Source organism: Scyliorhinus torazame, chromosome 21 (genome assembly GCF_047496885.1).
Source record: "Scyliorhinus torazame isolate Kashiwa2021f chromosome 21, sScyTor2.1, whole genome shotgun sequence".
In the NCBI taxonomy this organism is placed as follows: domain Eukaryota; kingdom Metazoa; phylum Chordata; class Chondrichthyes; order Carcharhiniformes; family Scyliorhinidae; genus Scyliorhinus; species Scyliorhinus torazame.
Window position 1 is genome coordinate 131,274,768 of NC_092727.1, and position 18,360 is coordinate 131,293,127.

At 49.6% G+C, this 18,360-nt stretch overlaps 1 protein-coding gene across 2 annotated transcripts in view; it reads left to right on the forward strand.

The window, feature by feature from the left end:
• Positions 1-17,686, forward strand: part of LOC140398686 (tensin-4-like) — a 62,833-nt gene extending 45,147 nt beyond the window's left edge. For both annotated transcript variants that reach the window (XM_072487673.1, XM_072487675.1), the window contains exons 13-15: positions 2,522-2,590; positions 9,483-9,509; positions 16,947-17,686. In XM_072487673.1, the coding sequence (XP_072343774.1) occupies positions 2,522-2,590; positions 9,483-9,509; positions 16,947-17,088 (238 nt within the window). In that variant the 3' untranslated portion in view covers positions 17,089-17,686. The remainder of the gene's footprint in view (positions 1-2,521; positions 2,591-9,482; positions 9,510-16,946) is intronic.
• Positions 17,687-18,360: the final 674 nt, after the last annotated feature.

An 18,360-nucleotide genomic window follows, 5' to 3' on the forward strand; every position in this document is an offset into this window, starting at 1 on the left:
ATCAAGGGATAGGGGCGAAAGGCCATGATCATAATGAATGGTGGAGCAGGCTCGAAGGGCCGAATGGCCTCCTCCTGCTCCTATTTTCTATGTGTCTGTGGACAAGGAAAATTGGATTTTGTTTAAATGTATTCAAGAATCTTCAGGTGGTGACGCATCAGAGCTGGCTGGCCAATGGGAGCCGAGTGTTTCTGAGACAGGGTCAACTGGCTGGCCAATGGGAGCCGAGTGTTTCTGAGACAGGGTCAACTGGCTGGCCAATGGGAGCCGAGTGTTTCTGAGACAGGGTCAACTGGCTGGCCAATGGGAGCCGAGTGTTTCTGAGACAGGGTCAACAACATCGGGGTCCTGAGGTCAAATAATACCAGGGCAAGTTGTGAAATTAAATCAAATAAATGTGGTTTTCGAGGGTGCAAATTGTTATAAAACCCAATGTCCTCTGAGAAGAGACCCTGCCTTCCTACACTGTCCTCATCGCTCCAAAACTACCCGGGTCACTCAGCCAGGGTGAGACTCACAGCCCAGGAATAAAGAACGATTCTCGGTCTGGGCCCAGTTAGTTAATCACCAGAAAGACATTTGGAGCCTGGAACTAGACTCAATGCCGTGGGAGAATTGGACTGAAACGTGGCAAGTAATATTCGTGCCACACAAGTGCCAGGCAACGACCAACAAGAGAGTAACTATCTCCTCTTGATGTTCAATCGCCTCCCCCACTATCAACACGGGCAATTAGGGCAGCACGGTAGCATAGTGGATAGCACGATTGCTTCACCGCTCCAGGGTCCCAGGTTCGATTCCGGCTTGGGTCACTGTCTGTGCGGAGTCTGCACGTCCTCCCCGTGTCTGCGTGGGTTTCCTCCGGGTGCTCCGGTTTCCTCCCACAGTCCAAAGATGTGCAGGTTAGGTGGATTGGCCATGCTAAATTGCCCTTAGTGTCCAAAAGTGCCCTTAGTGTTGGGTGGGGTTACTGGGTGATGGGGATAGGGTGGAGGTGTGGGCCTCGGTAGGGTGCTCTTTCCAAGAGCCGGTGCAGACTCGATGGGCCGAATGGCCTCCTTCTGCACTGTAAATTCTATGAAACATCCTGGCGGTTACCATTGACCAGAAAGTAAACTTGACTAGCCATAGAAATACTGTGGCTACAATAGCACGTCAGACACTCCTACGGCGAGTAACTCACCTCTTGACCCCCCAAAGCCTGCCCACCGTCTACAAGGCACAAGTCAGGAGTGTGATGGAATACTCTCCACTTGCCTGGACAGGTGCAACTCCAACAACACTCAATGAGTTCGACACTATCAGGGTAAAGCAGCCCTGCTTGATTAACACACCATCCACAAACATTCAAACCCTCCACCCCCAGTAGCAGCCGTGTGTACCATCTATAAGATGCACTGCAGGAACTCACCAAGACTCCTGAGACAGCACCTTCCAAACCCACAACCACTACCATCTAGAAGGACAAGAGCAGCAGATACCTGGGAACCCCACCACCTGGAGGTTCACCTCCAACTCACTCACCACCCTGACTTGGAAATATATCGCCGTTCCTTCACTGTCGCTGGGGCAACACCCTGGAACTCCCTCCTTAACTGTGGATGTACTTACACCCCACAGACTGCAGCGGTTCAAGATGGCAGCTCATCACCACCTTCTCAAGGGGCAATTAGGGATGGGCAACAAATGTTGACCAAACCAGTGACACCCACATCCTGTGAAATAATATTTTTAAAAATTAACCATGCTCTCTGACCCCAGCAGTGAGCTCTGAAAGATAGCACGTGTGGACACTGGTTGCACAGGTTAGGGTCGTGTTCCATGTTTGGGGTCACATGTGAGATTGACCTCTCGAGCTGCACCCCAGGCAGGAGGGAGGTCAATAGTTCCAATTGAAGTCCCCCTGGGGACAGTTCCTGCTGCCACTAGTGACCCACATACACATGGCTCATTACCCTGGCAGTGTGTTTAGATTTTAACCTCTTGACTCAGAGATTAGGGAGATCGATAGCTAAGAAATACTGGCATTGACCAGGAAGGAATTAATAAAGCCAGAATTTGGTGGAACTGGTGTTTTGGGTTTAAGGTAAGAGTTCGGAGGTGAAGTGGTTTTTGGTGTCAGACAGAGAAAGGAAACCAGGACGCGATATGAAACCGGCAGCTAATTAACGCCATGTCCTTCCTGGGAACCTGAGAGTAATGGGAGGTGATCAGCAGCTGGAATGAGTTGCCACAGGAGCGGGTGAAGCAGGGAGACTGGCAACAAGAGGAGAGGCTGGGAGGGTGAGTCTCAATGGGCCGAAGGCCCTGCTTCATCCAAACCCTGCCGTTTGATCTTCAATCTCGTTCCAGAGCGGAGATTTTTCCAATTGCGTCCTCAAGGGGTTAATTGAGGGAGAACTGGTTAGTTTGACGTAGAGAGTCAATGGTAATAGACTTTTCACCTTTAGCAGTTGATCTGATTGGTTTGCGTTCAAAGTGAAATGGAGCTGTATTAATTGCTGCTGCTTTTTCTTCGAAGGCTGTTCTTCAGGCGACACTATCCTGCCACTTCCGTCAATCACTGCGGCCTGGATCCTCTGCAGAGGAGGTAAATGGATAATCGGCATGTTTATGTGGGCGTGGCTTGCAACACAGCTACAGAGTGAGTGTTAGGACTTGGACCACAGCCCACTGCAAACTAATGCTAAACACCTCCGGGAATGAGCTGGGATTGGTCCAAAGCGCCAGTCACTCACACGAATAGGGTGGAAGACGCATATTTGGGCAGAGGAAACTGTGGGTTGACGCGTGAAGATAGTTAAAGTGTTACTAAACCAGGTGAGGCGAGTTTGGACACAAAACTGAGATCATTGCAACGAGCTCCACCCTGGCTTAATGGCTGCACCTCGGCTGAGGCCGAGACATCTGCCAAACACATTAACAATAGTCCAAGTAAAAAGCTGTCACTGCAGACAAAATGATTCATTCATTTTGGAAGCAGATTTCTATAGAAGGTAAACAGCTGCCTTGCGCTGCTCAGGGGGACACGAATAGTGATGAATCAGTGATTGGTGATCCTTGTTACACCATTGACACAACAACCAATCCTGGTGGAAGGAGCATATCTTTCATTAGTGAATTAACGACTTGTATTTATATAGCACCTTTCCCAACTTCAGGAAGCCTCAAAACACTTGACCAAGTTCTGTTTGAAATGTTGAAACGGCAGACTTACATACAGTAAGATCCCACAAACAACAATCTGATATGGTCCAGATAATCTGTTCTGGGTGTGCGCTGGGGGATAGATATTGGTCCCAGGAGAACTGGGGAGAAGTCCCTGCTCTTCAAATTCACAGAGGAGCCTCAGTTAATGTCCCAGCTGAAAGGTGTTCCTCTGACAGTCCTGCAGAGCGAGTGCCTTCAAACATACCGACACAAGCTGCTGCTTGTCGCCAATCTCCCAAAGGTTGGCAGCTTTACCAGAATTGATTTAAAATACTTGGGATGGGATTCTCCGTTAGCCGATGCTGAAATCGGGACAGGCGATACGGCGGAGAATCGGTTCCGACGCCGGAATCACGGCAGGCGCCGATTTGACGCAAAATTGCAATGCTCCAGTACCTCGACAGCGGCGTCAGTGAATTCCGGAACGCACGCACAGTAGACACTATGTACATGTCATTATCGGGCCCGACCCGGAATGCTCCGCGATGCTCCGCCTCCGCTGGGCCGAGTTCCCGGGGGGACGGTTCACTTGTGCTTTTAAAAATCATGAAACCGGCGCGGTGGCGGCTGAGGGAGAGAGAAGGGGTTCGGAAAGTGTCCAACATCGCCACAGTCTGCTGACAATAATGCCGCTGGCCGGGGGGGGGGTTCTGCCAGGGCCGGAGGGAGTAGCGGGGTGGGTGGGGGCAGGGGCCAGGAGGTGGGTTGTGGGGTCGGGGTGGACAGACACGGAACGCCATTGCCTCAGCTGGAAAGGCAGCCATGCACACACCACTAACAGCCCACTGGGGACTTAGGGCCACGGGTCGTATAGGTCCCCCCCCCCCCCCCCCCCCCCCCCCGCCCCAGGGCACCCAAGTGTGTGCCCTCTGGCCCCAGACAATCCCCCAGCTGTATGGGTGCGCTCCAGCACAGCCAGTGCCATCTTGTTGGCTGGGATGAGTGTGTGTGGGGAGTGTAATGTGTGTGTGCGGCTGGGATGAGTGTGTGTGGGGAGTGTAATGTGTGTGTGCGGCTGGGATGAGTGTGTGTGGGGAGTGTAATGTGTGTGTGCGGCTGGGATGAGTGTGTGTGGGGAGTGTAATGTGTGTGTGCGGCTGGGATGAGTGTGTGTGGGGAGTGTAATGTGTGTGTGCGGCTGGGATGAGTGTGTGTGGGGAGTGTAATGTGTGTGTGCGGCTGGGATGAGTGTGTGTGGGGAGTGTAATGTGTGTGTGCGGCTGGGATGAGTGTGTGTGGGGAGTGTAATGTGTGTGTGCGGCTGGGATGAGTGTGTGTGGGGAGTGTAATGTGTGTGTGCGGCTGGGATGAGTGTGTGTGGGGAGTGTAATGTGTGTGTGCGGCTGGGATGAGTGTGTGTGGGGGAGTGTAATGTGTGTGTGCGGCTGGCATGAGTGTGTGTGGGGAGTGTAATGTGTGTGTGCGGCTGGGATGAGCGTGTGTGGGGAGTGTAATGTGTGTGCGCGGCTGGGGTGAGTGTGTGTGGGGAGTGTAATATGTGTGCGCGGCTGGGATGAGTGTGTGGGGAGTGTAATGTGTGTGTGCGGCTGGGATGAGTGTGTGTGGGGAGTGTAATGTGTGTGTGTGGCTGGGATGAGTGTGTGCGGGGAGTGCAGTGTGTGGGGAGTGTAATGTGTACCTGCGGCTGGGATGAGTGTGTGTGGGGAGTGTAATGTGTGTGTGCGGCTGGGATGAGTGTGTGTGGGGAGTGTAATGTGTGTGTGCGGCTGGGATGAGTGTGTGTGGGGAGTGTAATGTGTGTGTGCGGCTGGGATGAGTGTGTGTGGGGAGTGTAATGTGTGTGTGCGGCTGGGATGAGTGTGTGGGGAGTGTAATGTGTGTGTGCGGCTGGGATGAGTGTGTGTGGGGAGTGTAATGTGTGTGTGCGGCTGGGATGAGTGTGTGTGGGGAGTGTAATGTGTGTGTGCGGCTGGGATGAGTGTGTGTGGGGAGTGTAATGTGTGTGTGCGGCTGGCATGAGTGTGTGTGGGGAGTGTAATGTGTGTGTGCGGCTGGGATGAGCGTGTGTGGGGAGTGTAATGTGTGTGCGCGGCTGGGGTGAGTGTGTGTGGGGAGTGTAATATGTGTGCGCGGCTGGGATGAGTGTGTGGGGAGTGTAATGTGTGTGTGCGGCTGGGATGAGTGTGTGTGGGGAGTGTAATGTGTGTGTGTGGCTGGGATGAGTGTGTGTGGGGAGTGTAATGTGTGTGTGCGGCTGGGATGAGTGTGTGGGGAGTGTAATGTGTGTGTGCGGCTGGGATGAGTGTGTGTGGGGAGTGTAATGTGTGTGTGCGGCTGGGATGAGTGTGTGTGGGGAGTGTAATGTGTGTGTGTGGCTGGGATGAGTGTGTGTAGGGAGTGTAATGTGTGTGTGCGGCTGGGATGAGTGTGTGTGGGGAGTGTAACGTGTGTGTGCGGCTGGGATGAGTGTGTGGGGAGTGTAATGTGTGTGTGCGGCTGGGATGAGTGTGTGTGGGGAGTGTAATGTGTGTGTGCGGCTGGGATGAGTGTGTGTGGGGAGTGTAACGTGTGTGTGCGGCTGGGATGAGTGTGTGTGGGGAGTGTAATGTGTGTGTGTGGCTGGGATGAGTGTGTGTGGGGAGTGTAATGTGTGTGTGTGGCTGGGATGAGTGTGTGTGGGGAGTGTAATGTGTGTGTGTGGCTGGGATGAGTGTGTGGGGAGTGTAATGTGTGTGTGCGGCTGGGATGAGTGTGTGTGGGGAGTGTAATGTGTGTGTGCGGCTGGGATGAGTGTGTGTGGGGAGTGTAATGTGTGTGTGCGGCTGGGATGAGTGTGTGTGGGGAGTGTAATGTGTGTGTGTGGCTGGGATGAGTGTGTGTGGGGAGTGTAATGCGTGTGTGCGGCTGGGATGAGTGTGTGTGGGGAGTGTAACGTGTGTGTGCGGCTGGGATGAGTGTGTGTGGGGAGTGTAACGTGTGTGTGGGGCTGGGATGAGTGTGTGTGGGGAGTGTAACGTGTGTGTGCGGCTGGGATGAGTGTGTGTGGGGAGTGTAACGTGTGTGTGTGGCTGGGATGAGTGTGTGTGGGGAGTGTAATGTGTGTGTGTGGCTGGGATGAGTGTGTGTGGGGAGTTTAATGTGTGTGTGTGGCTGGGATGAGTGTGTGTGGGGAGTGTAATGTGTGTGTGTGGCTGGGATGAGTGTGTGTGGGGAGTGCAGTGTGTGTGTGCGGCTGGGATGAGTGTGTGGGGTGTGTAATGTGTGTGTGTGGCTGGGATGAGTGTGTGTGGGGAGTGTAATGTGTGTGTGTGGCTGGGATGAGTGTGTGTGGGGAGTGCAGTGTGTGTGTGCGGCTGGGATGAGTGTGTGGGGTGTGTAATGTGTGTGTGTGGCTGGGATGAGTGTGTGTGGGGAGTGTAATGTGTGTGTGTGGCTGGGATGAGTGTGTGTGGGGAGTGCAGTGTGTGTGTGCGGCTGGGATGAGTGTGTGGGGTGTGTAATGTGTGTGTGTGGCTGGGATGAGTGTGTGGGGAGTGTAATGTGTGTGTGCGGCTGGGATGAGTGTGTGTGGGGAGTGTAATGTGTGTGTGTGGCTGGGATGAGTGTGTGTGGGGAGTGTAATGTGTGTGTGCGGCTGGGATGAGTGTGTGTGGGGAATGTAATGTGTGTGTGTGGCTGGGATGAGTGTGTGTGGGGAGTGCAGTGTGTGTGTGCGGCTGGGATGAGTGTGTGGGGTGTGTAATGTGTGTGTGCGGCTGGGATGAGTGTGTGTGGGGAGTGTAATGTGTGTGTGTGGCTGGGATGAGTGTGTGTGGGGAGTGTAATGTGTGTGTGTGGCTGGGATGAGCGTGTGTGGGGAGTGTAATGTGTGTGTGCAGCTGGGATGAGTGTGTGTGGGGAGTGTAATGTGTGTGTGTGGCTGGGATGAGTGTGTGTGGGGAGTGCAGTGTGTGTGTGCGGCTGGGATGAGTGTGTGTGGGGTGTGTAATGTGTGTGTGTGGCTGGGATGAGTGTGTGTGGGGAGTGTAAAGTGTGTGTGCGGCTGGGATGAGTGTGTGTGGGGAGTGTAATGTGTGTGCGCGGCTGGGATGAGTGTGCGTGGGGAGTGTAATGTATGTGTGCGGCTGGGATGAGTGTGTGTGGGGGAGTGTAAAGTGTGTGTGCGGCTGGGATGAGTGTGTGTGGGGAGTGTAATGTGTGTGTGCGGCTGGGATGAGTGTGCGTGGGGAGTGTAATGTGTGTGTGCGGCTGGGATGAGCGTGTGTGGGGAGTGTAAAGTGTGTGTGCGGCTGGGATGAGTGTGTGTGGGGAGTGTAATGTGTGTGTGCGGCTGGGATGAGTGTGTGTGGGGAGTGTAATGTGTGTGTGCTGCTGGGATGAGTGTGTGTGAGGAGTGTAATGTGTGTGTGTGGCTGGGATGAGTGTGCGTGGGGAGTGTAATGTGTGTGTGAGGCTGGGATGAGTGTGCGTGGGGAGTGTAATGTGTGTGTGCGGATGGGATGAGTGTGTGTGAGGAGTGTAATGTGTGTGTGTGGCTGGGATGAGTGTGTGTGGGGAGTGTAATGTGTGTGTGTGGCTGGGATGAGTGTGTGTGGGGAGTGTAGTGTGTGTGTGCGGCTGGGATGAGTGTGTGTGGGGAGTATAATGTGTGTGTGTGGCTGGGATGAGTGTGTGTGGGGAGTGTAATGTGTGTGTGGGGCTGGGATGAGTGTGTGTGGGGAGTGTAATGTGTGTGTGGGGAGTATAATGTGTGTGTGCGGCTGGGATGAGTGTGTGTGGGGAGTGCAGTGTGTGTGTGCGGCTGGGATGAGTGTGTGGGGTGTGTAATGTGTGTGTGTGGCTGGGATGAGTGTGTGTGGGGAGTGTAAAGTGTGTGTGCGGCTGGGATGAGTGTGTGTGGGGAGTGTAATGTGTGTGCGCGGCTGGGATGAGTGTGCGTGGGGAGTGTAATGTGTGTGTGAGGCTGGGATGAGTGTGCGTGGGGAGTGTAATGTGTGTGTGTGGCTGGGATGAGTGTGTGTGGGGAGTGTAATGTGTGTGTGCGGCTGGGATGAGTGTGTGTGGGGAGTGTAATGTGTGTGTGAGGCTGGGATGAGTGTGCGTGGGGAGTGTAATGTGTGTGTGCGGCTGGGATGAGTGTGTGGGGGGAGTGTAATGTGAATGTGCAGCTGCAGCTTGTCAGCCTCCCGAGTGTCAATCCCGGACCCGGCCAATCCTGCACCGTTTCACATGGGAATCACGGTGCTAGCTCCTCAATGGTAGCGGAATTGGACCAGGTGCGGAGCCGGTATTTCAGTTGTAAAAGTCCACGGATTCTGCGCCAGCATCAATATGTCCCAGAAACGGAGAATCCTGCCCTTTGTTTCTGCTCTTTTCCAGCAGGTGGTCTTTGTGATTAACAATCCATTGGAACACGGACATTTTTAGATTTAAAAAGAGCAAGGTCCATTTAATTAGCAGTCACATGATCCAGTGATAATCGAGTTATTGACCAATCACTGTGATGAATCTCTATCAATGATTTGACAACAGGCCTGGTTATGATGTGAGGAAAACCCTAGTGAAGGAAACCAGAGGTGCCCGTTCATCCTGAGCACAATCCCCTCACCACACAACATATCCCAAACTATTCATATCCGACATCCTAAATGTTCACCTCTGAAAGAATTCTGCAATGGAGTGAATCAGTTCATCGCCACCACTGGTCACCCATTCACTGAGAGAGATCAGTTTTAATGTTTGTTGCGGAGTTGTGTCTAAGTTGCCACAGCGTTCCGTCACTTTGTCTCTGGAAACACTCGGACTGCAGCCTCGCAGTGAGTTCAATGCCCATCCCAGAAGCTGAGGCTGGTGGGTCTGGGTGACTTCAGCAACCAACCCAACCTCAGGCCAGACCTGGAAACGACATCAACTCATCTCAGTCAATGTAACCTAGAAATTCTCAATAATCCAGGGAAAGTCAGCTTTTTCAACATTCTTGGAGTCAAGGTGTTAACATGTTAACTTCCTTTGTCCCAGTGTGGGAGAGAGGGATGTGGAGTGAAAACTCGATCGTCACTAACATTGTCAATGACAGCTTCCGCATCAATATTCCTCAAACAATTGAATGAAATGTAGATTCACTGAACATTCTGAGCGTTGCTCTTTGTGCGATCTCGTCATGCTACACCCGTCTCCGCAGCAACAGTCAAAGTAATTCACTGCATGCAGGTGAATCTGTTAAAACTGCAGCAGGATCAATGTTAATGTGTTTAACAATGTCAACAGAGTTTCCCAGAGATATTCTCATCTTTCTCTTTTGTATTTTCCAGATGGCGGAAGGATAATGAACCATCGAGGTGAGATTCTGCTAAAACGCAGCACAGGTTACTGTACACATCAGTGTGAGAACCCTTTCATTCCCCAGTCTAAAGCCAGCCTCGCCACTGAAAGCTTGGCCAGGGGTTTGGGCCCATTTAGCATCTTGTCCAGGTTTACACTGATTTGACTTTGCAGGACCAGAGAGAGGGTTAAATCCAACCTGCACCCCATCCTCACCCCAACATCCCTACTCATTGAATGGCCCATCAAGCCACTCGTTCAAAGGCAACTGGGGAGAGGTAACAAGGGATTGATATTTCCATTGGTAAACATAAGTTTGGATCTAAGTTAATGTTTCAGTGCCTGGAAGGACATGTATTCATGCTGGACAAAGGTGTTTGCATGTGTGGGGGAAGTTCAAACTGTTTCTATTGTGCTTGGAGATTGCTGTGGCATGAAAAATAAAAGATAAGCATGTGGGTGTTGCTTAGCAACAGGGACCTTGTACGGTAAGTTTTAGTTTGGCTAATTTGATTGCAATTGGAGATGGGAAGAGAGAGAAGGCAGCCCTCACAGCTCTGATGGAAGCAGCTGGTTTTCAGGGGCTAAAGAGGGAACATCTCTTCGCTCAAAGCAAATTACTGCAGATGCTGGAACTGAACCAAGGACAGAAAATACTGGACAGTCTCAGGTCTGACAGCATCTGTGGAGAGAGAAGGGAGCTAACGTTTTGAGCCTGGATGACTTGACAAAAAGTCATACTATGGAGTAATGGTTAAAACTGACGCTGGAAACAAGCCCAGCTGATTAAGGAAACTAGAAAATGAAGTGTCCAAGAAATCTGGAGTCGTGAACAGAGATCAAGGTATTGTTCAGAAAAATTCAGGAAGAGTAAGTGTTAAGAGTTAGACAATTGCAGTAACTGGATTTACAGTGGGATATCCGCTTTCAAAGGTAAATCAGACATCTGATGCCATTTTAATGTTTGGGAATGGAGAGTTAAAGCAATTGTGAGCAGTTTGCACAGCAGTCAAGACCAAACTCAAGGGGTGAATGTGAATCCTGGATTGGATTTGCTGTTAAAGTGGAGCACAAACTTTGTTTAAAAGTGACATTGGGAATACCTGGTCTGGATTTTGACGTGGTTTTGGGAGTGGCGGTTTGGAAACGGGCGTGACAATCATCTGGGGGGGGGGGGAATCCCATTCTTCGAGCCCCAAGTGAATTTACCCACAGTCCTCAGATGTGCTTAAATGGGACTTTGTGTTAACGAGATTGTTATAGATTTTAAAAAAATTATCCAGTTTGTTTTCCCATTACCGGGCAATTTATTTGGTGTGGCCAATTCACCTACCCTCCAAATCTTTGGGTTGTGGGGGTAAGACCCACGCGGACATGGGGAGAATGTGCAAACTCCACATGGGCAGTGACTGAGGGCCGGGATGGAACCCGGGTCCTCAGCACCACTGTGCTGCTCATGAGACCATTATAGACTTTGTAATCTGTTAATCCTAAAACATGTTTAATTAGTAAGCTAAGGAGGGAGTAAAGCAGGATAGAATTCCTACAGTGCACCGACCCTCCTCAAGGAGCACCTCACCAGGCCCAATCTCCCCGCCACAATCCTGTAACCCCACGGGGCAATTTAGCATGGCTAACCTGTATATTTTTGGACGGTGAGCAAACCGGAGCATCGAGAGGAAGCCTATACGTTGGGAGAATGTGAAAACTACAGTCACAAGGGGTTGGATTTGAACCTGGGTCCCTGGTGCTGAGGCAGCAGTGCTAACCACTGCCACCCATTGTGGTACATCATCCCATTTTTTCATGTTTAATGTTTTTTTTCCTTGACTCCTCCACTTCAGTCTTTTAGGCAGATTCCATTCTCTGATTGTCTCATTCAGTTGTAACTTCAACTGGGGTTCATAACACTGGCCTTTCCAGTGATGCTCACATCCCATGAAATGATCAATTTTAAACAGGTCTAATTGGATTGCTCTACAAGACGGCCAGCATTGGGTTGATGGGGTTAAATTGAATAAATACTACTATGTGCTTGGGAGTTGTGCAGTGAGTAACTTGCCACCTGACTCCCCAAAACCGTTTCAAGGTTTACAAGGCACAAGTCGGGAATGTTATGCAATTGCCTGGGCGAATGTAGCTCCTTCAGGATGAGCACAGTACGAAGTCTTACAACACCAGGTTAAAGTCCAACAGGTTTGTTTTGATGTCACTAACAATAGAATAGAAGTAAAACCCATAGTCCCAGATGACCATAGGGTGCTTTTCCTTTGAGGGGGAGAGCTGACGGGTGATTTAACCTGAGGATCACCGCACCTCAGGCGAGGGGCAAGGTTGAGAAGACAGGGCCTTCATGAATAACCTCACCCGGTATAGGAATTGAACCAGTGCTGCTGGCTTTGCTCTGCATCACAAACCAGCTGTCTAGTTAACTGAGCTAAACCGGCCCCAAAGAATGGAAGTATTTGCAGAAAGACTAAAAATTCTAGATGCCTAACCCAGGGAAACTGGAATTTCAGTTGGCTTGAGATAAGTCTCTTATCTTAGTGACATGGGCAAAAGCTTCCACATAACAGCTGTTACTTTCAAAGAATCTGGCCTTGGAAAATCTAAATGGGAATGCATTTAATTATTACATTGCTTTTTAGTTTTGAGTGGCCGTAATTCAAAATGTGCATCCTGTACTGTTCCTCTTTGACTCTTATGTGAGAAATAAAAGAATGACCAGGGTGAGGGTAGGGCCGGTCAAGGACAGTAGTGGGAACTTGTGCATGGAGTCAGAAGAGATAGGAGAGGCGTTGAATGAATACTTTTCTTCAGTGTTCACAAAGGTGAGGGGCCATGTTTTTGAGGATGGGAGTGTGATTCAGGCTGGTAGGCTGGAGGAGGTAGATGTTCTGAGGAAGGATGTATTAGCAATTTTGAAAAACCTGAGGGTCGACAAGTCCCCTGGGCCAGATGGGATATATCCAAGGATTCTTTGGGAGGCAAGGGATGAGATTGCAGAGCCTTTGGCTTTGATCTTTGGGTCCTCGCTGTCCACAGGGATAGTGTCAGAGGACTGGAGAGTGACGAATGTTGTTCCTCTGTTCAAGAAAGGGAATAGGAATGACCCTGGTAATTATAGGCCAGTTAGTCTTACATCGGTGGTGGGTAAGATAATGGAAAAGGTCCTGAAGGATAGGATTACGACCATTTGGAAAGATGCAGTTTAATCCGCGATGGTCAACACGGATTTGTGAAGGGTAGGTCTTGCCTCACAAATTTGATTGAACTTTTTGAGGATATAACTAAGTGTGTAGATGAAGGTAGAGCAGTTGATGTTGTATACATGGATTTTAGTAAGGCGTTTGATAAGGTTCCCCATGGTCGGCTCATGAAGAAAGTAAGGAGGTGTGGGATAGAGGGAGATTTGACCAATTGGATAAGTAACTGGCTATCACATAGAAGACAGAGGGTGGGGTGGATGGAAAATGTTCAGTTACCAGCGGTGTACCACAGGGATCAGTGCTGGGTTCTCTGCTATTTGTGATTTTTATCAATGACTTGGAGAAGGGGGTTGAAGGGTGGGTCAGTAAATTTGCTGATGACACCAAGATTGGTGGAGTAGTGGATGAGGTGGAGGGCTGTTGTAGGCTGCAAAGAGACATTGATAGGATGCAGAGCTGAGCCGGAAAATGGCAGATGGAGTTTAACCCGGATAAGTGCGAGGCGATTCATTTTCGTAGAAAAAAATTGAATGCTGATTACAGGGTCAACGGCCAGGTTCTGAGGAATGTGGAGGAACAGGGAGATCTTGGGGTTCATGTCCACAGATCTCTGAAGGTTGCCACTCAAGTGGATAGAGCCGTGAAGAAGGCTTATAGTGTGTTAGCGTTTATTAACAGTTTAAGAGCTGCGGGGTTATGCTGCAACTATACATGACCCAGGTGAGACCACATTTGGAGTATTGTGTGCAGTTCTGGTCACCTCATTATAGGAAGGATGTGGAAGCATTGGAAAGGGTGCAAATGAGATTTACCAGGGTGCTGCCTGGTTTACAGAATAGGTCTTATGAGGAAAGGTTGAGGGAGCTAGGGCTTTTCTTTTTGGAGCGGAGGAGGATGACAGGCGACTTAATAGAGGTTTATAAGATAATGAGGGGGACAGATAGAGTGTATGTTCAGAGACTATTTCCTTGGGTGGATGTAGCTGTTACATGGGGGCATAACTATAAGATTCAGGGTGGGAGATATAGGAGGGATGTCCGAGGTAGGTTCTTTACTCAGAGAGTGGTTAGGGTGTGGAATGGACTGCCTGCTGTGATAGTGGGGTCGGACACTTTAGGAACTTTCAAGCGGTTATTGGATAGGCACATGGAGCACACCAGAATGACAGGGAGTGGGATAGCTTGATCTTGGTTTCGGACAATGCTCGGCACAACATCGAGGGCCGAAGGGCCTGTTCTGTGCTGTACTGTTCTATGTAATTCCTGTTGGAAGGTTACTGGCAGTCCGAGTTCAAGCTCCCTGTTCAGTCAAAGCATTGCTGAATAGTGTTCCCAGTTTATTAGACAGTTTAGGAATTCACTCATCAAACTGATCAATGAGGGCAGGTGATTCACTCACACATTCACTCTAATCCCAATGGATGAGACAATGGTGAATCCTCTCCTCCGAGAGCTGCCCAAACCGGTGAGGAATTACTGACCCACCAGCATTTGCAACTGGAAGGGAGTGTGTGTGCTGACTCAGCCTCATGGCGTTGTATGATGCTGTATGTGTGTGCATACCATTGTGACGTATCGCGCCTCGACAGAGCAAGGATTAACGTGGAGCCGAAGAACAGCACTGCCCAGAGTATAATGTATAGAGTCTCACAGTAATAGACTCAGAGAATACTCCAGATACAGCCTGCATGGTGACAGTAACTGGGATCTAGCAGTAGTTACAAATTAACAATAATGTTCTATGTTCTATAAACAGTTTATGTTTAAACATATGAGTTTCAAGATTCATCATTGAGACATCAAACGGACCTATAGAGCAACATGTTGTACAACAGCCAGCATCATAAAACAATACGCTCTCTATAAACCTTCCCCTTTGGAAAACCTTCCTCTCAATCAGACACAGCTCCCTGCCAATGAGCGGCTAGGGAACACCAGCATTGTGACCATTGATTGTAAAACCTGGGCCTCACCAGAGAATGACCCAAGCGGGAATCGAACCTGGGACCCTGGCGATGTGAAGCAACAGTGCTAACCACTGTGTTGCCGTGCCGCCCTGTAACTAAACAAAACAGCGCAGGTTATTCTGCGCAGCAGTGTCAGAACCCTTTCATTCCCCAGTCTAAAGCCAGCCTGTCCACTGAAAGCTTGGCCAGGGGCTTGGGCCCATTTTGCACCTTGTCCAGATTTAGACTGATTTGACTTTGCAGGACCAGAGAGAGGGTTAAATCCGACCTGCACCCCATCCTCACCTCAACATCATTCCTGCTGGAAGGTCACTGACAGTCAGGGTTCACTCACACATTCATTGTAATCCCAATAGATGAGACAATGCTGAATTCTCTCCTCTGGGGGCTGACGAAGACAGCTGTCAAATCGGTTAGTTCCATAATCTTTAATTCCTTTATCCGTCAAAAATCCATCAACATCTAACTTTCTGGAACATTATAAGCAACACCTTTAAAGAGTCACAAAAAAACTTGGAGTTGGTGACACATTACTCCAACTACTAAGTTAGGAGGAAATGCATGCCCCTTTAATTTCTCCCTTCACCATCGCCACCCCTGCCCCCATGCCTATGTGGAAATTAGGATCAGAATCTGTGATGACAGAGTGTGAGAGATGCCTCTGTGGAGTTCACCACCCCTTCAAATATATTCCGCCAATCCAGGCCAAGAATGCAAAATGGGCTCGACTGAGAAGCCAGAAATCTATTAGCATACTGAAACACCTGAGCCCCAGGGAAAACGTTGTTTGATTGACAGCTTTGGCTCTTTGATCTCTACTGTCAATTTCACAATGTTTGTTTACACAAGATTACGAAGGCTCAAATGCTTGCAATTTCAGCCATTGACTTTTTTAAAGGGTCTGGATGATTAACACTTTTAATGGACTGGAGGAAAAAGGAGTTTTTTTCAGCAAGTGGAAAGCTATCAATGAATGAATGTCTTTAAATTTATTTTTACACATCTTCCTCTCTCATGGGGTTCATTAGTTTTATACAGTGTATAGTGGATGAATGCTACCATGGCTTGGCATGGGGGAATGAGGTGCTGTAGGGAGTGGAGGTCATGAAGCAGTAAGGATGGGGTAGTGAGAGTGTGTCAGGGGTGAAGGCAGGAGGTGCTTACTTATTTCATTGGGGCGATTTAATGGAAATGAAAGTCTTGCGTCAAACTTATTTAGTGGGGTGTTCGCTGGTGCTCGCAGTGCCGAGAACAATCCCACTATTAAATGGGACTCTGCTTCATTTCTGGGCCTCAGCAAGGACCACGTCCCCCTCCCCACACCCCCAAGGCCGCATTTAGTTCCATTTGCTCCACTAATGAACTCTGCTCGCGAGTGCAGGAAGAGATCGATCTCTATATCCTTCACTGCAGCCTCCCGACCCCTTCAACGCCACAACTCACCAGTAAGGTGGTTATCTGGACTCCGCACCCCATCTCATAAGGGCAGGACACACCTGAGTATAATCTCAGGCATGGGCATGATACCACATGGGCACCTTGGCACTGCCAACCTGGAATCATGGTAGTGCCACCTGGGCACTCTCGCACTGGCAGTGTAGCACCTGGGTGGCACTACCAGGGTACCCAGGTGATGGTGCCAGGTTGGCAGTGCTAAGGTGGCATGGGGATGCCATCCTGCCCACAGCCCAACTACCCAGGGGCCCCCAATCACCTGGGTGACCCCCCCCCAAGGTCCCGTACTCTTGGTCCGCGTTTGTGGAAACCAGTGCAAACGGCGTCACCCCTGTTTCCGAGACGAGACTAACTGCTCGCTTGAATGTGCGAATCTGGGTCCCACCCTCAATGGGCAAGATCCAGATCGCGATGGCTCACGAGATCCCGTTAGACCTCAAGAGGCACGACAAGGCCGGTAAACCTCGCAAGAGGTTGGAGCTGATAGATCGCTCCCATTATGACCAGTACGATGTCCCGAGGCCGGCCTTTTGGGCAGGCTGCATTCGCAGCCGGCTGTCCTGGCAGGCTTCGATCATTTACCAGGGTCAGCTGTCCAGCTCCGGCCTGCAAAGCCCAGCAATGAAAATCCCGTACTTGTGGGCATTTTCCCCGGAGACAGGTAGACCAAGCCGGAATTTCCCTAACTCCTGCTCCCCATGTGGCGAATGAAAATCTAACCCAACCGATATCAGTCTCGTCATTTATTTTTAATGATTTAGAGGTTTCAAAAAAATTTTGAATACAGAATGTTCTTATGATTCATTTTTAAATTCCACTTTCAGGATCTTTGCCTTCGTGGCAAAAAATCACGGTAACTCGTCAGAAAATGTCTGCCACCTGTTTGCAGAGTTTGAGCAGGATCATTCTGCCCACTTCATCATCAATCTCGTCTCCAAGATTCTACTCGAAGCACACAAAATGTGACCAAACAGAAAGGAAAATGCCAAAGAATATTGACGTGTTCATGGCCTTGTGGGTTCTCTGACCGTGTTGGCACGCCGACAGACATTGCTAGTCTGTGTCACTCAGTCCTGGAGTTTGACACATCGACGGTCGCACGCCTGAGAAACTGGGGCACAAATCACGCTGAGTGTATCAGAGAGATTCACTGAAGACTTCTGGAATTCCGACTGTTATTTCTCGCTTAATAACTACAGCCAAACACTGAGGGACTGATGGAGGAATTTTTCATTGAGTGCGAGCCTCATGTGCAGGAGGCTGTGATGAAATGATATTCCACCTGTATCAGTACCTGCAATGTGTGCAGTTTTTATAATGCCTTTTAATATTGAGACCGCAACATTTGTTCCTACCGTGTAGCATCATCTATGTAATATGTACCAAATGAAAACTGTATCACATCCAATAGCATTATCACCTCAACATAACATTAGCAATATTGACAAACCCTTTCTCCATTTCTTTCTCTATTTGTGTTAATTTCTTCCCCCAGCTCACTAAAACTTCAAATTCCACTTTCTACTCAATCATCCAGACCCTGATAAAATTGAGATTCAGTGCATTCATTTGTCATTACTGTGAAGTCATTTCTCACTGCCTCCTACAGTCAGCAAACATCAAAACCCCAACTTGTCATTTACTGTTCTTGGGATGTGGGGAAGTCCCACAATTATTGACCATCGCTAATTGCCCTTGAGAAGGTGGTGGTGAGCTGCCTCCTTGATAAGTACACCCATAGTGCTGTTAGGGAGGGAGTTCCAGGATGTTGACCCAGCGACAGTGAAGGAACGGCGATATATTTCCCAGTCAGGGTGGTGAGTGAGTTGGAGGGGAACCTCCAGGTGGTTGGCTTCCTAGGTATCTGCTGCTCTTGTCCTTCTAGATGTGAAGGAGCAGTGCTAACCACTGTGCTACTGTACGATCTCCAGTCAGGAGCCTGAGAGGTGGAAGAGGTTGAAACTGACATTCTCTCGCTGTGAGAGGATTGCAGATTTCATGGAGTGAAGCAGCTGAGGAAAAAGCCATTCGGCCCATCGTAGCTTTGCTAAGCTCTTTGAAAGAGCTCATAACCTTGCAATCATTTTTTTCTTCAAGTATTTATTTGGTTCTCTATAGAATGTCAACAGTCAGCACATTCCAGCTCAGGACCACACGCTGCGTTTAAAAAATCCTCACGTCACCATGAGTTCTGTCAACCATCTTAAATCCACTTCACTCTGGGGTAGTGAAATCCAG